The sequence below is a fragment of the Colobus angolensis genome, unplaced genomic scaffold, assembly GCF_000951035.1.
Source record: "Colobus angolensis palliatus isolate OR3802 unplaced genomic scaffold, Cang.pa_1.0 Scaffold1, whole genome shotgun sequence".
Lineage (NCBI taxonomy): Eukaryota > Metazoa > Chordata > Mammalia > Primates > Cercopithecidae > Colobus > Colobus angolensis.
Window position 1 is genome coordinate 11,388,285 of NW_012110918.1, and position 17,330 is coordinate 11,405,614.

The window sequence follows — 17,330 nt, forward strand, 5'->3', positions numbered from 1 at the left end:
AACAGCATGTCAGTCTTAACGTCCAAGGGCCCTGGCCTTGGCTGGAGACTTGAGGACAGGGGAGGGAAGTTCCCTGAGAACCCTGTGGGGTCCTAACTCAGTGTTTCGTGGGGTCAGTGTTTGGCAGGTACTTTTCCTGGTTAATCCCTAGTCAGTCCTAACTCTTTGTTAATTCATTCAAGTATTTTCTTTTTCTTTTTTTTTTTTGAGACTGAGTCTCGCTCTGTCGCCCAGGCTGGAGTGCAGTGGCGCGATCTTGGCTCACTGCAAGCTCCGCCTCCCAGGTTCATGCCATTCTCCTGCCTCAGCCTCCCAAGTAACGTGACTACAGGCGCCCACCACCACACCCGGCTAATTTCTTGTATTTTTAGTAGAGGTGGGTTTCACTGTGTTAGCCAGGATGGTCTCAATCTCCTGACCTTGTGATCCACCTGCCTGGGCCTCCCAAAGTGCTGGGATTACAGGCGTGAGCCACCGCGCCCGGCCTGTTCAAGTATTTTCTGATGCCTGTTGTGTGGTTCTACATGTTGGATGTGATCCTTAAACAAAGCAAAGATGTCAGCCATCATGGAAAGTTCTTTCTAAAGGGTGAGAAGCCTGAGTGACAGAAAGTAAAAGTAACTAATAAATTATGTGTTAAAAGGCGATACGGGCTATAGGGTAAAAAGAACTAAAGCAACAATTGCGAACCCGCATGGTAGGGGGCAAGTTACAACTTTAACAGGTGGTTAGAGTGGGCCTCTGCCAGAAGGTGACATTTGAGCAAAGCCTTGAAGGAAGTGAGGGAGCTGTTCAAATAAAATTCCAGTCCCTCCCACGAGGCACTGGGGATGCAGCCATGGATGAGGCCAGCATGATCCCTACCTCCTGGAGCTGACATCTGGAAGCTTCTGGGGACAGCTGTTCCAGTTTTAGGGCAGGTAGGAGGGATCTGATTGGATGGGCTGGGTGGCCTGCCCACGCCAGCCCCAGGCAGGTGGTCCATCTTCTCCCCAGAATGGGTTTGCATTTCCTGGGACTTGACTTTCTGCCAGTCACTTCCCTGGAGAGAGAGTCTGGTGTTAGATTGTGAAAGGGGGCTAAGGCCCCCAGAATGGGGGTGCATGCCCACCTTCCACCCCATCTCACAGGCCCAGGGTGGGCAACAGAAAGGAAACTTCAGGAGGAGTCTAGGCACGGCGGGAGGATCCTCTTGGGGTTGTGTGGTGGTTGTGGTTCCATAGGATAGATGGTCGGGGGGATGGAGGCTGACCCCAAATGGGGCCCATCCAGCCTGTGAGCAGGCAGCCAGCCCCTTTGTCCTGGGGGAGAGGCCTGACTTGAGCAGAGGATTCTGGAGTCAGATTGGAATGCAAATTGGGACTTGGATTTTTTTTTTTTTTTTTTTTTCTTAGAAAGGGTGTTGCTCTATCACCCAGGCTGGAGCACAGTGGTGCCATGATAGCTCACTGCAGCCTCAACCTCCTGGGCTCAAGTGATCTTCCCACCTCAGCCTCCTGAGTAGCTGGGACTATAAGTGTGAGCCACCATGGCTGGCTAATTTTTAAGTTTTTTGCTGAGACAAGGTCTCCCTAAGTTGCCCAGGCTGGTCTCAAACTCCTAGGTCCTAGATCCTCCTGCCTCGACCTCCCAAAGTGCTGGGATTACAGGCATAAGCCACTGAGCTTGGCAAAGGACTTGGACTCTTATTAACTGTTTGAGCTTGGGGCCACTCCTAATCGATCACTTCATAAGTAATTGTAAGAATTAAATGAGATGGATGTAAAGTTTTAAAGTCACATCCAACCATAGCTAGCTCTCAATACCTTTTACTGCTTAACAGCAGCGGGGATGGCAGTCCTCTGGTCATGCCCCCATTCCCTCTGGTTTGTGTTCCCCTAGATCCCACTCCATGGAACTGCCCTTCAGCCAAGGTTTGGTTGCTAAGCTGCTGGCCAGGGACCTGCCTGGTACTTCTGGGAGACTGGGCTTCCCAGGACTACATGGGCACTTGCAAAGCGGCTACAGGCATCTGAGTTGGCACAGATGCCGCAGGGGTCAGCAGCTGCCTCTGTGGTTTAGATCCCTACCCACCACTACCATCAGAGTAGGAGGGTGCAGGGGCGGATTCACATCCGTCAAACAGGAGGCCACAGCCACACTCAGGCCTCACACAGGATGTTGCAGAGGGGAAGGCAGCCTCTTCATCAGCAGCGGGCTGTGGGGAGCACGAGCGAAGAGGAGAGGAGAGCATGGGACATCAGGCGGCACGCCCTGAGAGCAGGCAGCTGGCACTGGGTGCGGCCCGTGGCTGTCTCTGGTTTGGGCTGGGTCTGGAGTCCTGCCGCTGGGTGTGGACTCTCCCAGCAGATCAATGAGATCAATGGAACTTCCCGAGCTATGGAGGGAGCTTCTTGAGGGCTGGCCTCTCCCACATCTCCAGGCCAGAGGGCTGGCTTGGCTTGGCCAAGCCTTGATCTCACAGGAACAAATTAGTCCAGGTGCCCCAAACAGTGACCGGGCGGGAGAAGCAGTCTGACCTGGGAATCCCCTCTCCTCTCTGGGGCACAATCACATCTGCCGCTTAGAGCAAGGGGGGCCCCAGGCAAGACCACCCTGTGCAGTTATTCTCTCTCTGCCTCCACTGGTCTCTTTCCCGAGCTCTTGAGATGGAAGGCGGGCCAGGGTGTGGATTTTCTGGCATATCACCAAGTGGAGAGCGCTCCTGTTCTTTGCAGGTGGGTGTCCGGGTGTGTGAACACCTGTCCTAGACTCAGAAAAGTTTTGCTGGCCAGCTGCAGAGGTGGGGGAGTGGAACAGTGAGGAGGGAGGGAAACTGGCCAATCAGCTGCCCACAGGGAGCTCTCAGGCTGGTTCCACATACAAGGCACAGGCTTGGGTAGAAAGTGGATGGGAACCAGCCACAAGGCAGCAAACCTCATGCGGCCCGGCTCTAAACCCTGGTGCCCGCCACAAGGGAACAGAGCAGGGCAGAACAGGGAGGGTGGCTCAGAGGCTGGTCTGGTGACAGGCCGGAGTGGAGACTGAGGTTGGATGGCCTTGACAAGTTAGTGGGGTAGAGAAGGTCTTCCTAAGAAGTCTCATCTCAGAGGTGGCACTCTGGCTAGGTGGCAACTCCAGTGACTGCCCTAGACCGTTTCTGGTGTTAGACTTGGGGACTTGTGGCTCCTGAACTTGTCTCTTCTCCACGTTCCTCCCAGGTGTGTCACTTAAGTGCACAGCACCTTAGAGTTTGCCAAGCCCGCTCTCTGGCCCCGCTTTAAAGCCTCGGTTCGATGGAATAGAAAAGTCCTTTCTACTCAGGACCCTGAAGCCCACGATCGCACAGCTAGTCCCACCGGCCTGTCTCCCGGCCTTCCGGGCCTGTCTAACTATTGGGTGTCTCTAGGGGGTACCTCTCCCTACTCAGGTTGCGGTGGCTGGAGAGGAGCCCACGCCTGGTGAGCACAGGAACATTCCACCAGCAGGACGGGCTGGACCCACCCTCCCACCTGACCATGTGTGGGGCCTCATCCCTTCTCTGGTTTGATCCTCTTATCCACCCTGCCTAGGAGGTAGATAAACAAAAAGGAGAAAAAAGAATCACCACTAATCCCATAACCCTTCCAAGTACATTGTCAAACATAGGTATTTTTAATAGATTCTGCCTGATTCTTGGATTCTTTGTACATATAGTCCCATGCCATGAAATGGTCTTTTGTCTATTTATTGATTGATTGATTGAGATGGAGTCTCGCTCTGTTACCCAGGCTGGAGTGCAGTGGCATGATCTGGGCTCACTGCACCCTCCACCTCCCGAGTTCAAGCAATTCTCCTGCCTCAGCCCTCCGAGCAGCTGGGGTTACAGGCACCTACCACCATGCCCGGCTAATTTTTTTTTAGTAGAGACGGGGTTTTGCCATGTTGGCCAGGCTGCTCTCAAACTCCTGATCTCAAGTGATCCACCCACCTCGGCCTCCCAGAGTGCTGGGATTACAGACATGAGCCACAGCACCTGGCCCTTTTGTTCCTTTTAATGACTGCAAGCCTTTTGTCATAGGCCTGAGCACACTTCACCTGTCCCCTGTTGTGGGCCATTTAGGTTGCTTCTGATTTTTTCTGACAGTTTCATAAACAGCACATCAGGCCAGGAGACATGCATGAGGCTGGGAGGCTGTCCCTGTCCGCCGCGGTTTTCACAGAGCATTTTATCCTAAGGTGTGTTTCTTCCCCATCGGAACCCATCTTGACCCTTCTCAGGACTCTGAGATAAAATGGTCCCTTTACCCGTTAGGATAAAATGATCCCAGGCTGGGTGCAGTGGCTCACGCCTATAATCCCAGGACTTTGGGGGCCAAGGCGGGCGGATCACTTGAGGTCTGGAGTTCGAGACCAGCCTGGCCAACATGGTAAAACCCCGGCTCTACTAAAAATACAAAAAAATTAGCCAGGCGTGGTGGTGGACACCTGTAATCCCATAATCCCAGCTACTCGGGAGGCTGAGGCAGGAGAATTGCTTGAACTTGGGAGACATAGTTGCAGTGAGCCAAGATCACACCACTGCACTCCAGCCTGGGGGACAGAGTGAGACTCCGTCTCTAAAAACAAAACAAAAAATCCCTTAAAACCATAGTGGACAGGGACAGCCTCCCAGGACTCTGAGAATGGTCAGGATGGGTTCAGATGGGAAGGTTTTTTCGAAGGTGACTTTTTTTTTTTTTTTTGAGACAGTCTCTCTCTGTTACCTGGGCTGTAGTGCAGTGGTACAATCTTTGTTCACTACAGCCTCCGCCTCCTGGGTTCAAACGAGTCTCCTGCCTCAGCCTCCTGAGTAACTGGGACCACATGGCGTCTGTCACCACGCCTGGCTAATTTTGTGTCTTTTTAGTAGAGACGAGGTTTCGCTGTGTTGGCCAAGCTGATCTCAAACTCCTGGTCTCAAGTAATTCGCCCGCCTTGGCCTCCCAAAGTGCTGGGATTACAGGCATGAGCCACTGTGCCCAGTATGGAAGGGGGCCGGGCTGATTGAGCGGGCAAGAAGGTATTTCAGACAGAGCATGGCCAGGGTAGGGCTGAATAGATGGAGCAGCCAGCGCAGGGCCAAGGCGGCCAGGGACATGGAGGAGGGAACGGGGGCAGAGGGCAGGCCCCATCAGGTCCCTGCCTAGGACAGCTCAGGAGGCCCACTTTGTCATCTCTCTCATGTCATCTACATAGATCTCTGCATTGGGCCCCCCACTTGTCTTCATCCTAAAACATGCAAGCCTCTCTCATCTTGAAGCTTTGCAGCTGTTGTTCCTTCTGCCTAATGCACTGTGCCTCAAGTTGTCTGTGGCTGGCCCCTTCCCACCAGTCAGTCTCGGTGGAGACCTCCCTTCCTTCCTCTGTTCATTCATTCATTCAACAGATAACGAGTGAGCCCTCGCTGTGTGCACTCAGATACAGCAGTGAATAAAAGGACAAAAGGCCTTGAATAGGAAAAAGAAAGCTACTGCTTGTGGAGGATTACACAGGTGATCAACCTGATTAATAAGTAAACTATTCAGTGTTTCCAAGCGTGGCCAGGTCCAAGGAGAAAAGCGACGCAGGGAAGGAGAGAGAATGTCCCAGGAGATTGCAGCTTCAGGTAGGGTAGGACATGAAGGTATCTGGAGGAAAGTGACCCAGGCAGTAGGAACAGGGAACGCACAGGTTCTGACAAAGGAATGGTCACTGAGACCTCTCGGCTGCCAAAGCCTAGTTGCTGGATCGCTGGATCTTCGCATCCCCTTTTTTTTCTTTCTTTTTTTTTTTTTTTTTTTTTTTTTTTAGAAACAGAGTCTTGCTCTGTGGCCCAGGCTGGAGTGCAGTGGTCCAGTCATAGCTCACTGCAGCCTCGAACTCCTGGGCTCCACTGATCTTCCTGCCTCAGCCTCCCAAGTAGCTGGGACCACAGGTGCTTGCCGCTGTGCCTGGCTAATGCTTTTTGTTTGTTAGTTTGTTTGTTTTGAGACAGAGTTTCACTCTGTCATCTAGGCTTGAGTGCAGTGGTGCGATCTCAGCTCACTGTAACCCACCTCCCAGGTTCAAATGATTCTCCTGCCTCAGCCTCCTGCGTAGCTGGAACTACAGGTGCGCCCCACCACGCTCGGCTAATTTTTGTATTTTTAGTAGAGGCAGGGTTTCACCATGTTGGTCAGGCTGGTCTCGAACTCCTGACCTCAAGTGATCCGCCCGCCTTGGCCTCCCAGAGTGCTGGGATTACAGGTGTGAGTTACCGCGGCTGTCTGGAAATCATCCCATTTTCTGATTTGTGTCCTGTGAAGTGTCTGTTGCTCCCCTGTCACTGCTGTATCCCTGTGCTAGGACAGTGTCTGCTCCATGCCAAGCTCCTGCTCCTTCTATTCGATCCTTGTGGGAGGGAGTGCCATCCACCTCTACAGAGGAGCTGCCTCTGGAGGCCATGCGGCTCGGGGGAGCTGTGCTGTGCTGTGATGGCGAGCCCTGGCCTGTTGGCCCCTAGCCCAGGGCTCTTTCCCTCACAACCCTGCAATCCCTGGCTCCCTCTAGGAGTGGGCTGAGTAGGTAGGATCTGTTCTTACCAGGCAGCTCTAGGCCTGGCTTTCTGACGTTTTTCTGCAGAGAACCTGCTTGTCTGGGGTGGGGAGCTGAGGAGCCACCTGGAGGTGAGTCCCGCCAGGCCTAGACCAGCCCCCTCTTCAAGGAAGCGTGGTGCTTTTCCATGCCTTGACCTGGGCAGTAGGTTGATTGGAGTGAGGGGATGCCATGCCCACCCTGCCTTGGTCCTCCTGGCTCCATCACCCCATGCCCATGAGGTCCCAGCCCCATGTGGGAAGAGCAGCAGGTCCATATAAGGCCACCAGCTCTGCCCAGCCAGACCTCGCCAGCACCCTGTCAGCAGTGGCCAGTCACCAGGCCCCAGACTGCTGGTTGGGCTCTGAGCGGCCAGCATCTGGGAGCATGTCTGCGCATGTCCCTGCCTTTTAACTTCAGGGGCGTCGTTGGGCATCCTTTGTTCTGTATTATCCATCCTTCACTGCTACCCTGAGAGAGCCCTTCTGACTTGGGGTCCAGTCCGAGTTCTGCCGCTTCCTACTTGGTTACGTTGGACACGGTGTTTTGCTGCTGTGGTCTGTTTCCTTGCCTGTCTAGTGGGGACGTTCCGCTTACCTTTCAGACGGCTTCCCAGATCAGGGTGGTGTGAGGGGCTCCATGCTCACAAACTCACTCAGTGCCAAGGAAAGGAGGTGGCTAGGACATTCAGCGGCCCATGACTGTGGCTCTCTGGGTGCTGGGGTTTAGGGAGGATTTTCTCCTCTGTATTTGCTTTTTCTACAATGGTCACAGATTACTTGAGCAAAATGTTTTTTGTTTTTTGTTTTTTTTTCAGACGGAAGTCTCGCTCTTTCACCCAGGCTGGAGTGCAGTGGTGTGAGCTTGGCTCACTGCAAGCTCCGCGTCCCGGGTTCACACCATTCTCCTGCCTCAGCCTCCTGAGTAGCTGGGACTACAGGTGCCCACCACCGCGCCCGGCTAATTTTTTATATTTTTAGTAGAGACGGGGTTTCACTGTGTTGGCCAGGATGGTCTCCACCTCCTGACCTCGTGATCCTCCCACCTCGGCCTCCCAAAGCGCTGGGATTAGAGCAAAATGTTTTAAACAGAATAGGATGCAGAGGGTCTGGTACACTCACTCCCTGCTGCATGGCAGGTGCTCCAGGGAGCATTTGGGTGGGTGGGTGGTGCTCAGTGTCTGTGCCCTCCTGACCCGGTGGGGTCCTCCTGATGCCTTTGGTACACCCTGTCTTCCTCCTTCCTGCCGGCACCTCCTCCCAGCCCCCAGTTCTGCCTTGTCACCTTTAAGCCTGTGTGGAGTCTTTGGCACGAATGGCCCTGTGCCCTCTTGTCCCCTCCCTGGAGTCTGCAGGCTGTGGTCGCTCTCCAGGGAGCCCCCACCAAGCTTCCTCTGACTTCTGACCCAGTGACCTTGGCCTGGGCCCTGGGTGGGGGTGTGAGCCCTCCAGGAGTCCAACTGGTTTATGAGCGTGAGCTGCCCTCCCCCAGGCTGGAACACTGGGCCGGCAGATCCGGTGTCCCCTCACTTCCATTCCAGAAGCCCTCGGGGCTTTCTGGTGCCTGTTCTCTGAACTGCCTTGGGACCTTGGATCAAGTGGGCCCTGGGAGTTTCGGGCCACCTGCCCTTCCCCAGCAAAGTGGGAGCCCCACCTCTGGTCTGACTCCTCCAAAATGTGAAGGCAGGAACATCCTGGACTGACCCTCTTTTTCACTTTCCCCAGAAGGTGACAACGCTCTGGGGGCTGGTTCCTGGTGTTCGTTTTTGAGGTAACTGACCCTGCAGATCCTTTCACTCAAGGGGGATGTGGCTCTGCTTTTTTTTTTTTTTTTTTTTGAGACATTGTTTTTGCTCTGTTGCCCAGGCTGGAGTGCAATGGCCTGATCTTGGCTCACTACAACCTACGCCTCTTGGGTTCTAGCAATTCTCCTGCCTTAGCCTCCCAAATAACTGGGATTACAGGTGTCCATCACCACACCCGGCTAACTTTTGTATTTTTAGTAGAGACGAGGGTTCACCATGTTGGCCAGGCTGGTCTCAAACTCTTGACCTCATGTGATCCACCTGCCTCGGCCTCCCAAAGTGCTGGGATTACAATACTGCCTCTTTTTCACAGTGTGATTTTGCAAAATCAGGTCACCCTCCCAGCATAGCAAGCCCTTGGTTCCTCTGCCCGAAGACACCCCCAACTCTGCCACCCACGTTACCTGCCTTCCCCCACCCTGCCCAGATCACATGGGATCCTATCATATGCAAAGTCCTGATCTGATGGTTAATTTTTGCCACCTCCCAAGAACCAGAATTCCTTCAAACCTCAGCTTAGATGCCTTCTTCTCAAATATGACCTGCCCTTCCCACTTCGGGCCAGGTGTTCCCTCTCCCTCCTGCAGCCCGAGCACTCAACACTGGGCTGCCCTGTCTCTACCTGCCCCTGCCTGGAGTATGCGCCTCCAGGGTGGGACCTGAATCTGCTTCCTTCCCCCATCCTGCTGGGAGTGGATGGAGCTGTGCCCAGGGTGGGCCTTGCTGTCCTGTGGTCAGCAGGAGGCTGAGCTACTGGAAGCCAGAAGCTGGAGCACAGAGGCTCCTTCCCCTTCCCCCAAGGATAATCCAGAAATAGTTTCCCCTTGGGCTGGGAATGGATTCTATGGTGGGCGGAGAGTTTGGGGCCCTTGAGCTGGTTTCTTTATTGGGAGCAGATTTCTCCTGATTATTCTCCACTTGGGCCCATGGGAAAGAGAACCTTTCTGAGCACACCCCATGAAAGCACAGGGAAGCTGGACTGGGGCTAGCCAGAGAGAGGGGACAGGACCGGCAGAGACCCCGGGCGCGGTGGCAGGGGCCAGCACCCCCGACTTGAGTGCCCTGTGCCACCCGTGCCCACTCAAGTTCCTCGTAGCTGTGACTGGTTGGAGGGGCTGAGGCAGAGGGTCCCTGGACAGCCTTCCCCGAGGTCAGAAGGAGGAAGCATTTGCCTGGTGCCCTGGCCTGGAGTCACTACAGGCCTCACCCGTGCCCCGACTTGGGCTCTGATCTGGGAAGGATAGCCTTGGTGTTTCTACCTTCCAAAAGACTTTAGAGGAAGAGGCTTGTGAAGTTTCCCTTTCTGCTTAGCTGGAGTTTCATGGTTTCTCGGAAAACAGGTTAACAATTAAGCTAATTAACCTCAGGGCCCGCGGGCCCTCCTTGTGCTTATAAAGCCAGGCTAAATGGCTTCCTCCCCCAGCTTTTCCTGCCCCCATTATAAGGCCACAGGTGGTGAGAGCCTTCAGCCCTGAGGTGGGCTGGCCTCTAGATCTGAGCGTGGGGAAGCCAGGGTGCATGGGCGGTCACAGTGAAGCTGGCCTGGCGCCTGGCCCCACGGTGGCTGCCTACTGGACTCGGAGAGAGAGGCCCCGCTCCACCTGTTTGGGCCGGGCCTAATCGATACCTGAGTGCCAGGACAGGCCCCTGCAACTCCTTCTCTTTCTCCAGGTCTCCAGTGGGGGCTGCAGACTAAGCAAAATGAGGCGGTTCCTGAGGCCAGGGCACGACCCTGTGCGGGAGAGGCTCAAGCGGGACCTGTTCCAGTTTAACAAGGTAAGTTAGGGAGAGCAGGGAAGATGACCGACCCCCAGGTTTTGGGCCGGGCGGCTTAGGCTGGGGCTGAGGCATCTCTTACCTGGATTAAGGTACAGCTCTTATGTGGCTGCCTGCAGTGCCTCTTGGGACTCAGACTTTGGAAATGGGGCCTGGTTAAAGGGCTTTTATAGGAAAGAGGAATAGGTTGCCCTCACGAGTTGGAACTTCTCATCCCAAGGCTTTCACTGGCTGTGTGACCTCTGCAAGTCACCCCACCTCATCGAGCCTCAGTTTCCCTACCTGTATCATGGGAATAAAACGATCTGCCCTGCCTGCCTCAGCACAGGATTGTCATGGAGGCTTAGGGACGCGTGAGATGAAAGGATGCAGTCTGCAGGGGTGATAATGTTCCAGTTCCCTTGGGGCCCTGGAGTCACAGGCCATGGCTGTTTCTCCCTTCTCAAATTGCCCCTGAAGGAAAATGCAGCTCCCCTGCAGGCTGAACACGTGATTCCTGCTGGCTCTGGCCAGGGTGAGTGGGGAGAGGTGCCCAGGAGAATGAGCCAGAGTTGGCCTCGGACCACCCCAATCCCAAACCTGCACCCAGGAGACCAGAAGCCCTGTGGAGCTTCCCTTCAGGAGCCTGGGGCCTGAGAAGGTCAGGACCGGCCTGGGCCTAGGAGGCGTGCAGTGTGGCTCTTAAACTCCTGGGCCACCAAGCTGTGTGGGGCCTTGGGGGACAAATACCTTCTCACTTGTGCTTTGGCCCCTCTGCTGGGAAGGTGGGCTGCAGGAACCGGGACACTGTGATGTTCTTCTCCCGGAGATCCAGGACCCTCCCAGCATGCTGAGGGCTGGACATGTGGCTTTCGTTGGGGGCTTCCATTTGGGCTCCCCTGCCCCCGAAAGGAAGCAGTGGATATGAGACCAGACAGTCTGGAAGAGAGATACCTCCCTGTGGAGAATGAGGAATTCTCTTTGGTTGTATTTTTGTTTCTGATTTGAGAAGTGTAGAAGTCAGCCTCCGCAGGTGCAAACCCAGCTTTGCCACGTAGAAGCTGGATGGTCGTATGCCTGTCGCCCACACCGTAGGCTTGTTAAGGGCGTACGTGGGATGAGGTAACTTAAGTGCTAGGCACAGTGGCCCAGGAATGCTGGCTGCTGCTCTGGGCTGGATGGGACCTCCCTGACCTCTCTGTTGGGAGAGGTGGGTCGCGGGTTGGAGGGACCTCCCTGAGAGAGGTGGGTCAGCGCTGCCAAGGTGCCCTGCCATTTCCCTCTGGGTTTCTTAGCCTGTGGGAGGAGTTGGTGTCCCTGATGGAGCTTTGCCACAGACATTCGCCTCTGGAATTAGGGCTTTCCTACGCCAACGTGCTTCCCGCCAGCTCGCTTTTGGGCCTTGGGATATGGGGGTGCAGGTGTTGGGAATGGGAGACCTCAGGACACCTACAGCCTCCTACCCTTGCTCTGAAGGGAGTAGCCTATGGGTGCTGGGTCTCAAAGCTTCCATGTCCACAGGGGACGGAAGGGAGCTAGGTGACCCCCATCTGCTTGCAGTCTCTCACTCTGAAAAGGTGGCAGAAACCTGACAGGCTCAGCAAACAGGGCTGAACACCCCCCACCTCTGCCCCCTCGCCCCTTTGCCCCAAATTCTGTCTGTGCAGCTGAGTGAGGCTGAGGTGGAGTTGGGGCGAGGAGTTGTCCCTCCCTCTTTCTCCTATCCCCCAGGGATGTCCCCAAACTTGATTGTTCCACTCCCAGGCCTGGGGGTGGCAGAGGGAGGCTCCTGGGTCTCCTGCTCTGCCTTCCTCTTTCCATTCAAATGCAAGAAGCATGCATTGAGCACTTCCTGGATCCGTGGCCCAAGGCTCAGCGCTGTGGGAATCTCACTGGGCCTCTGCCCTCCACTTTCACAGTCTGCAGGAGGGAGGAGGCTGATGGCTTGACATTTCGGGCCCTGGGAGTGGAGAGGAGGAAGGGGAGAGCCCGGGGAATTTGGGAGCAGGGTAGACTCATCCAGGCTTGGGGAGTGTGGTGGGGCCAGCAGGGTGGGATTGGAGGATGAGGCCAGATCCTCTGGGATCCTGTCTACTCTGCCCCTCCCCAGCCCTGGCTGTGAGGCAGGGAGGCTGCCGGCATCTGAGCCTGATCTGACCCTGCCGCCCCAGGGGGTTGTGAGCAAGGGAGTGAATAGTGGTCCCATTTACAATATAAGAAAGATAAACCTGGAGACGTTTTTACCCTTTGGGCAAAGCAGGTAAGCTCAGAGTAGTTAGTAGTCATTGCGGTGACTAGATAGGTGACAGCCCAGAAGGAAGGGGCTGGAAGCCCAGCCGGTGGGGATGGGGACAAGGCATGATTGAGCAGGGTTTCTCCGCTTCAGCACTCGCAGATATTTGAGGCTGGCTGTGCTGTGGAGGCTGTCCTGTGCATTGCAGATTATTTAGCAGTGTCCTGATCCTACCCACCAGATGCCAGTGGCACATACATACACACACACCTGTCAAGATGTGACAACCAAGAATGTTTCCTGAGGGGTAAAATCGCTCCTGGTTTCAGACCCATGGAATAGAGAACTGTTCAGGGCATCTGACTGCCGAGATCTGCTGATGGGGCAGTAAAGAGTGGGGGCGGGGAGGGGACGTGGCTGTCCAGGATGACCGTGGAGGTTCTGACCTGGGTAGGTGGTGGTGCCAGGTCTTGGGAAGGGGAGCCCAGGCCAGGAGTAGTGAAGAGCAGATTTGAGGAAAAGTAATGTATTTTGAACGTTTTGATTTGGACACAATTGCAACAACAGTGCTCTCCATTTACGAAGAGGTAGCTTGCCCGGAGGTGAGTGGTGCCGACTGCCTGGCTCACCAGCTGTGTGACCTTGAGTAGGTCACGTGCCTCTGAGATAATGATGATCAGAGCCCCTCCATCCGTATAGTTGGTGTGAGGACTACAAGAGTTCCTGCGTGAATCGAAGGCCACGCCTGGCTGGCGGCCGCAGTGTCCAGCAGCACCGTGCTATGGTGGGTGTCATGTGGCTTGAGGTTGAGCTGGGGGAGCCTTGGGACAGGTCCAGCAGATGGTGGGATACCCAGGGCTGGAGCCTGGAGCAGCAAGTGGGCTGTTGGCGTAGGTGAGGGTCAGGCCCCAGACAGCGTTCATGCCTGGCAACTCAGGTCATCTCTTCCAATGGTCCTGGAAGGCCAATCTGCTGGGTGCTATGACAGCTGGGACAGTGGCGCTGTCACAGCTTGATCCCAGGTGGCTTGTAGACACTGGCTTCTGAACCAGTTCTCGCCTTTTCCTCCAACACCTTCTGGCTGGATTCCTTTATACCCACACCAAGCCCAATGCCTCAAAGAGAGCAAGGACATCGCCCGGGGGGCCCTGAGAGGGAGACGTCCTGTTTCTTTGGCTTCAGTACCTGCAGAGGATCTGTGATTGCAAACAGTCTCTGAACTCTGCCAGGGGCTGGCTGTCAGAGTGGTAACTCCAGTTCACCGAAGGCTATGTGCCAGGCATCTGAGGGGTCAGGTAGTGGTTAGGGACAGGGACTTTGCAGCCACATGGCCTGGGTCTAGATGCTGGGTCTGTTGCTTCCTCGCTGTGTAAGACACAGTGGACGCATTACTTAGCCTGTCTGTTCTTTCGTTTCCTCATCTGTAAAATGGGCATTGTAGGGGAGCAAAAACTGGCTTCCCTCCAGCCTTCTAGGTTCTTTGGTTGGGCTATGAATTAAATTGACAGGAGGCCGGGCGCAGTGGCTCACGCCTATAATCCCAGCACTTTCGGAGGCTGAGGTGGGGGTGGATCACGTGAGGTCGGGAGTTAGAGACCAGACTGGCCAACATAGCGAAACCCCCTCTCTACTAAAAATATAAAAATCAGCTGGATATGGTGGCCCACACCTGTAGTTCCAGCTACTAGGGAAGCTGGGGCAGGAGACTCAGTTGAACCCCAGAGGTGGAGGTTGCAGTGAGCCGAGATCACCCCACTGCACTCTAGCCTGGGTGACAGAGTGAGACCCTGTGTCAAAAAAAAAAAAAAAAAATGACTGGGGTGGGGTGTGACCGGGTTATAGGAAGGGGAGGGGAGGAAGTGTATGGTACCTGAAGGTTGTCTTGTTATGCAGAGAAGGTCTCTTGGTAATAAAAGTTGCCTTGGAGAAGCCTTCTTCCTGATACAGATATGGGCTGAGCATACATGATCAGAAAATCTGAAATCCGAAGTGCTCCAAAATCTGAGTTTTTGAAGTGCCAACATGACACTGAAAGGGAGTGCTCATTGGAGCGTTGCAGATTTTGAAATTTTGGATTTGGGATGCTCGACTGATAAATATAATGTAAATATTCCAAAATCCAAAAGGTTCTGAAATCTAAAACACTCTAGTCCCAGTCATGTTAGATGAGGGATATTCAGCCTGAACTTGACTAATGTAGGTTTCCTTTGTGGATGTAAATTTTTTTTACAAAAGGACAGCTTTTCTTTTCTTTTCCTTTTCTTTTTTTTAATTTGAGACAGAGTTTCGCTCTTGTTGCCCAGGCTGGAGTGCAATGGTGCGATGTCAGCTCACCGCAACCTCTGCCTCCTGGGTTCAAGTGATTCTCCAGCCTCAGCCTCCCGTGTAGCTGGGATTACAGACATGCACCACCACACCCGGCTAAAGGACAGCTTTTCAGAGCTACTCCCATGTCTGCACTTTCTGAGAATAACCAGCTCAAAGTACGCCAAAGAAATGGCCGGGCGCCGTGTGTCACGCCTGTAATCTCAGCACTTTGGGAGGCTGAGGCAGGTGGATCACCTGAGATCAGGAGTTCGAGATGCGCCTGGCTAACATGGCGAAACCCTGTCTCTACCAAAAATACAAAAATTAGCTGGGCATGGTGGCGTACGCCTGTAATCCGAGCTACTTGAGAGGGTGAGGCAGGAGAATCACTTGAACCCAGGAGGTGGAAGTTGCAGTGAGCTGAGATCGTGCCACTGCACTCCAGCCTGGGTGACAGAGCGAGATTCTGTCTCAAAAAAAAAAAAAGCCAAAGAAGTTTATTTTGGGGTAGCACATTCTGGTCTCCTATAGTGGTGTTTTGGGTTGGTATGTCCTGAGCTCCAACAGCATCATAATGATCCTAAGGGAGTGTAATTGCTTCGAACGGTGCCTGACACAGGTCGACACCTTCCCAGGACTTGCCTTGTCGTGGTGTCATGCTCACAACAACTCAGGATGGGTGTTGCTCCCATTCTGCAGGGGAGGAGACTGAGGTCTGCCGGGCTTGCACAGCTGGAGCATATCTTGGGGGGGGCACTGGCTGGGGTGAGGACGTCCTGGTTCCACCTGCCGTTTGGCTGTGTGGCCTCAGAGCAGTGGCTTCACCTCTCTTCACAGTTACTTCGCCAGTGAAGTAACTGTTTGCTATATATGGTGGGCCCTCAAGCCCATTGGAGGGATGGACAGACAGACAAGTCAGCTGCAGCACCAGGACAGGGCCACTGAGGACCAAGGGAAGGAACCATGGGACCTCAGGAGGGAGGAAGTGCTGCTAGAGAAGTCAAGGTAAAACCTGTTCCTAGACAACTGTTCACAGCCAGGTCCTCCCCTCGGCCAAACCCAGGCACACCCCAAGCAGCCACACCCATCAGGGCAAACAGGCTGCTGTGCTGGCCGGGCTGCCACAGAAGCACCTGCCTGGGCCTTCCCTGCCTGTGCCCACCCTCCCCTGTCCCCTTAGGCCCTGAACAAACAGTGCGTTCCTGAGCCAGCAGCCCCTGCGGAGGGCCAGGTTGTTCTGTATTGGCTTTTGCATGGCTGGGCCCCTGGTGTCAGGTGACAGCAGCCACACAGGGAGGGCCAGGCTGCTGCCACTGCCAGGAATCTGAGCTGGCCACACCCAGCCAGTATCGGGCAGAGTGGCCCAGCCAGGTGGGCGTGCTCCCCCACGGCCCTGGGCAGCCTCCGAGGGTCTGGTCTCCGCCACTCCCTCCCTCCAACCCCCTGACGAGTGCCAGGGACTCCTCCGGTCCTAGCCCTTGGGCTGGGTCCTCTCTGGCTGCAGGCAGGATGAAGGCCCCGCTGTCTCTGACAACCAGACTTTGCCCACTCCCTCCCCTTCCGGGACCTGGAAAGGAGTCCCAGAGCCAGGAGAGACCTGGGAGGGGCCTTCTCTCCCACTCCAGGCTAATGTTGCAGTCTGGCGGCTTCTGCAAGTCTTTGCTCTCCTTTCCCAGCCCCCCTGTCAAAAGAGTTCATTGTTCTCTCCTCCCTTGGCAGAGGTCACCTGAGCCAGGTATCAGATGTGGGCGGGGCCAGGTAGGCTGGATGCTATGCTCAGGAGGCCCCAGTGGCTGCCAGGCTTTGGTCAGCCTCCTAGTTTGAATCTGAAGAGGGATAGCTAGGGTCCTAGAATAGCTGGGGAGGACTGGTCTTGGAATTCCCTGACCACCCAGGGGCTGTTCCCTGTCCTGCCCTCTGTCCTGAGTGCAGCCATGATTCAGGGTTGCTGTGTGTATCTTTGCAGGAAGGCAGCCCTGGGGCTGAGCCCAACCTCCTGTGCTCAGGTGGGTACCTTCTTTCAGGCAGGCCATATGTACTCCCTCTAACAGGGACCTGGAGCTGTTCTGAACCCTAAACAACAGGGGAGTCGCCACCTAAGTGATAGAGACTTTGTTCACCAGCAGGGAAGCTGAGCCTTACAAGGCTGGTAGGAGTTGGAGGTGGGATAGCCAGGGGGTGGGAAGGGCACCAAAGTAAGGGGCAGGCCAGGCATGGTGGCTTACACCTATAATCCCAGCACTTTGGGAGGCTGAGGCAGTTGGATCACTTGACTCCAGGAGTTCAAAACCAGCCTGGACAACATAGTGAAACCTCATCTCTACAAAAAGTACAAAAAATTAGCTAGGTGTGGTGGTGCATGCCTGTAGTTCCAGCTACTCGGGAGACTGAGGTGAATCACTTGAGCCCGGGGGTCAGAGGTTACAGTGAGCTGAGATCACACCACTGCTCTCCAGCCTGGGCAACAGAGTGAGTCTCAAAAAAAAAAAAAACCACACACGCACAAAGTGGGGGGCAACTGGGGCACAGCCAGAGGTGCCCACGGAGCCTTCATCCTTTCCCTGACTGGTTTTCTCAGGACGCTAGGCCCTGGGTTTCTAGCTCCTCCCTGTCCCTTCTATTAACTGCTCTTAGTCCTGTTCCCAAATCCCAATCCCTTCCCTGTTCCCAACAAGATCC

General features: G+C 54.8%; 1 protein-coding gene across 4 annotated transcripts in view; it reads left to right on the forward strand.

Moving 5' to 3' along the window:
• LLGL2 (lethal giant larvae homolog 2 (Drosophila)) overlaps nt 1–17,330 on the forward strand; it is a 59,788-nt gene that overhangs the window by 17,473 nt on the left and 24,985 nt on the right. For 2 of the 4 annotated variants that reach the window (XM_011945533.1, XM_011945464.1), the window contains exon 2: nt 10,028–10,132. In XM_011945533.1, coding sequence (XP_011800923.1) covers nt 10,058–10,132 — 75 coding nt within the window. In that variant the 5' untranslated portion in view covers nt 10,028–10,057. Of the gene's footprint in view, nt 1–516; nt 589–9,884; nt 10,133–17,330 lie in introns of those variants that run through there. The other 2 variants (XM_011945682.1, XM_011945615.1) reach the window with 2 other exon arrangements.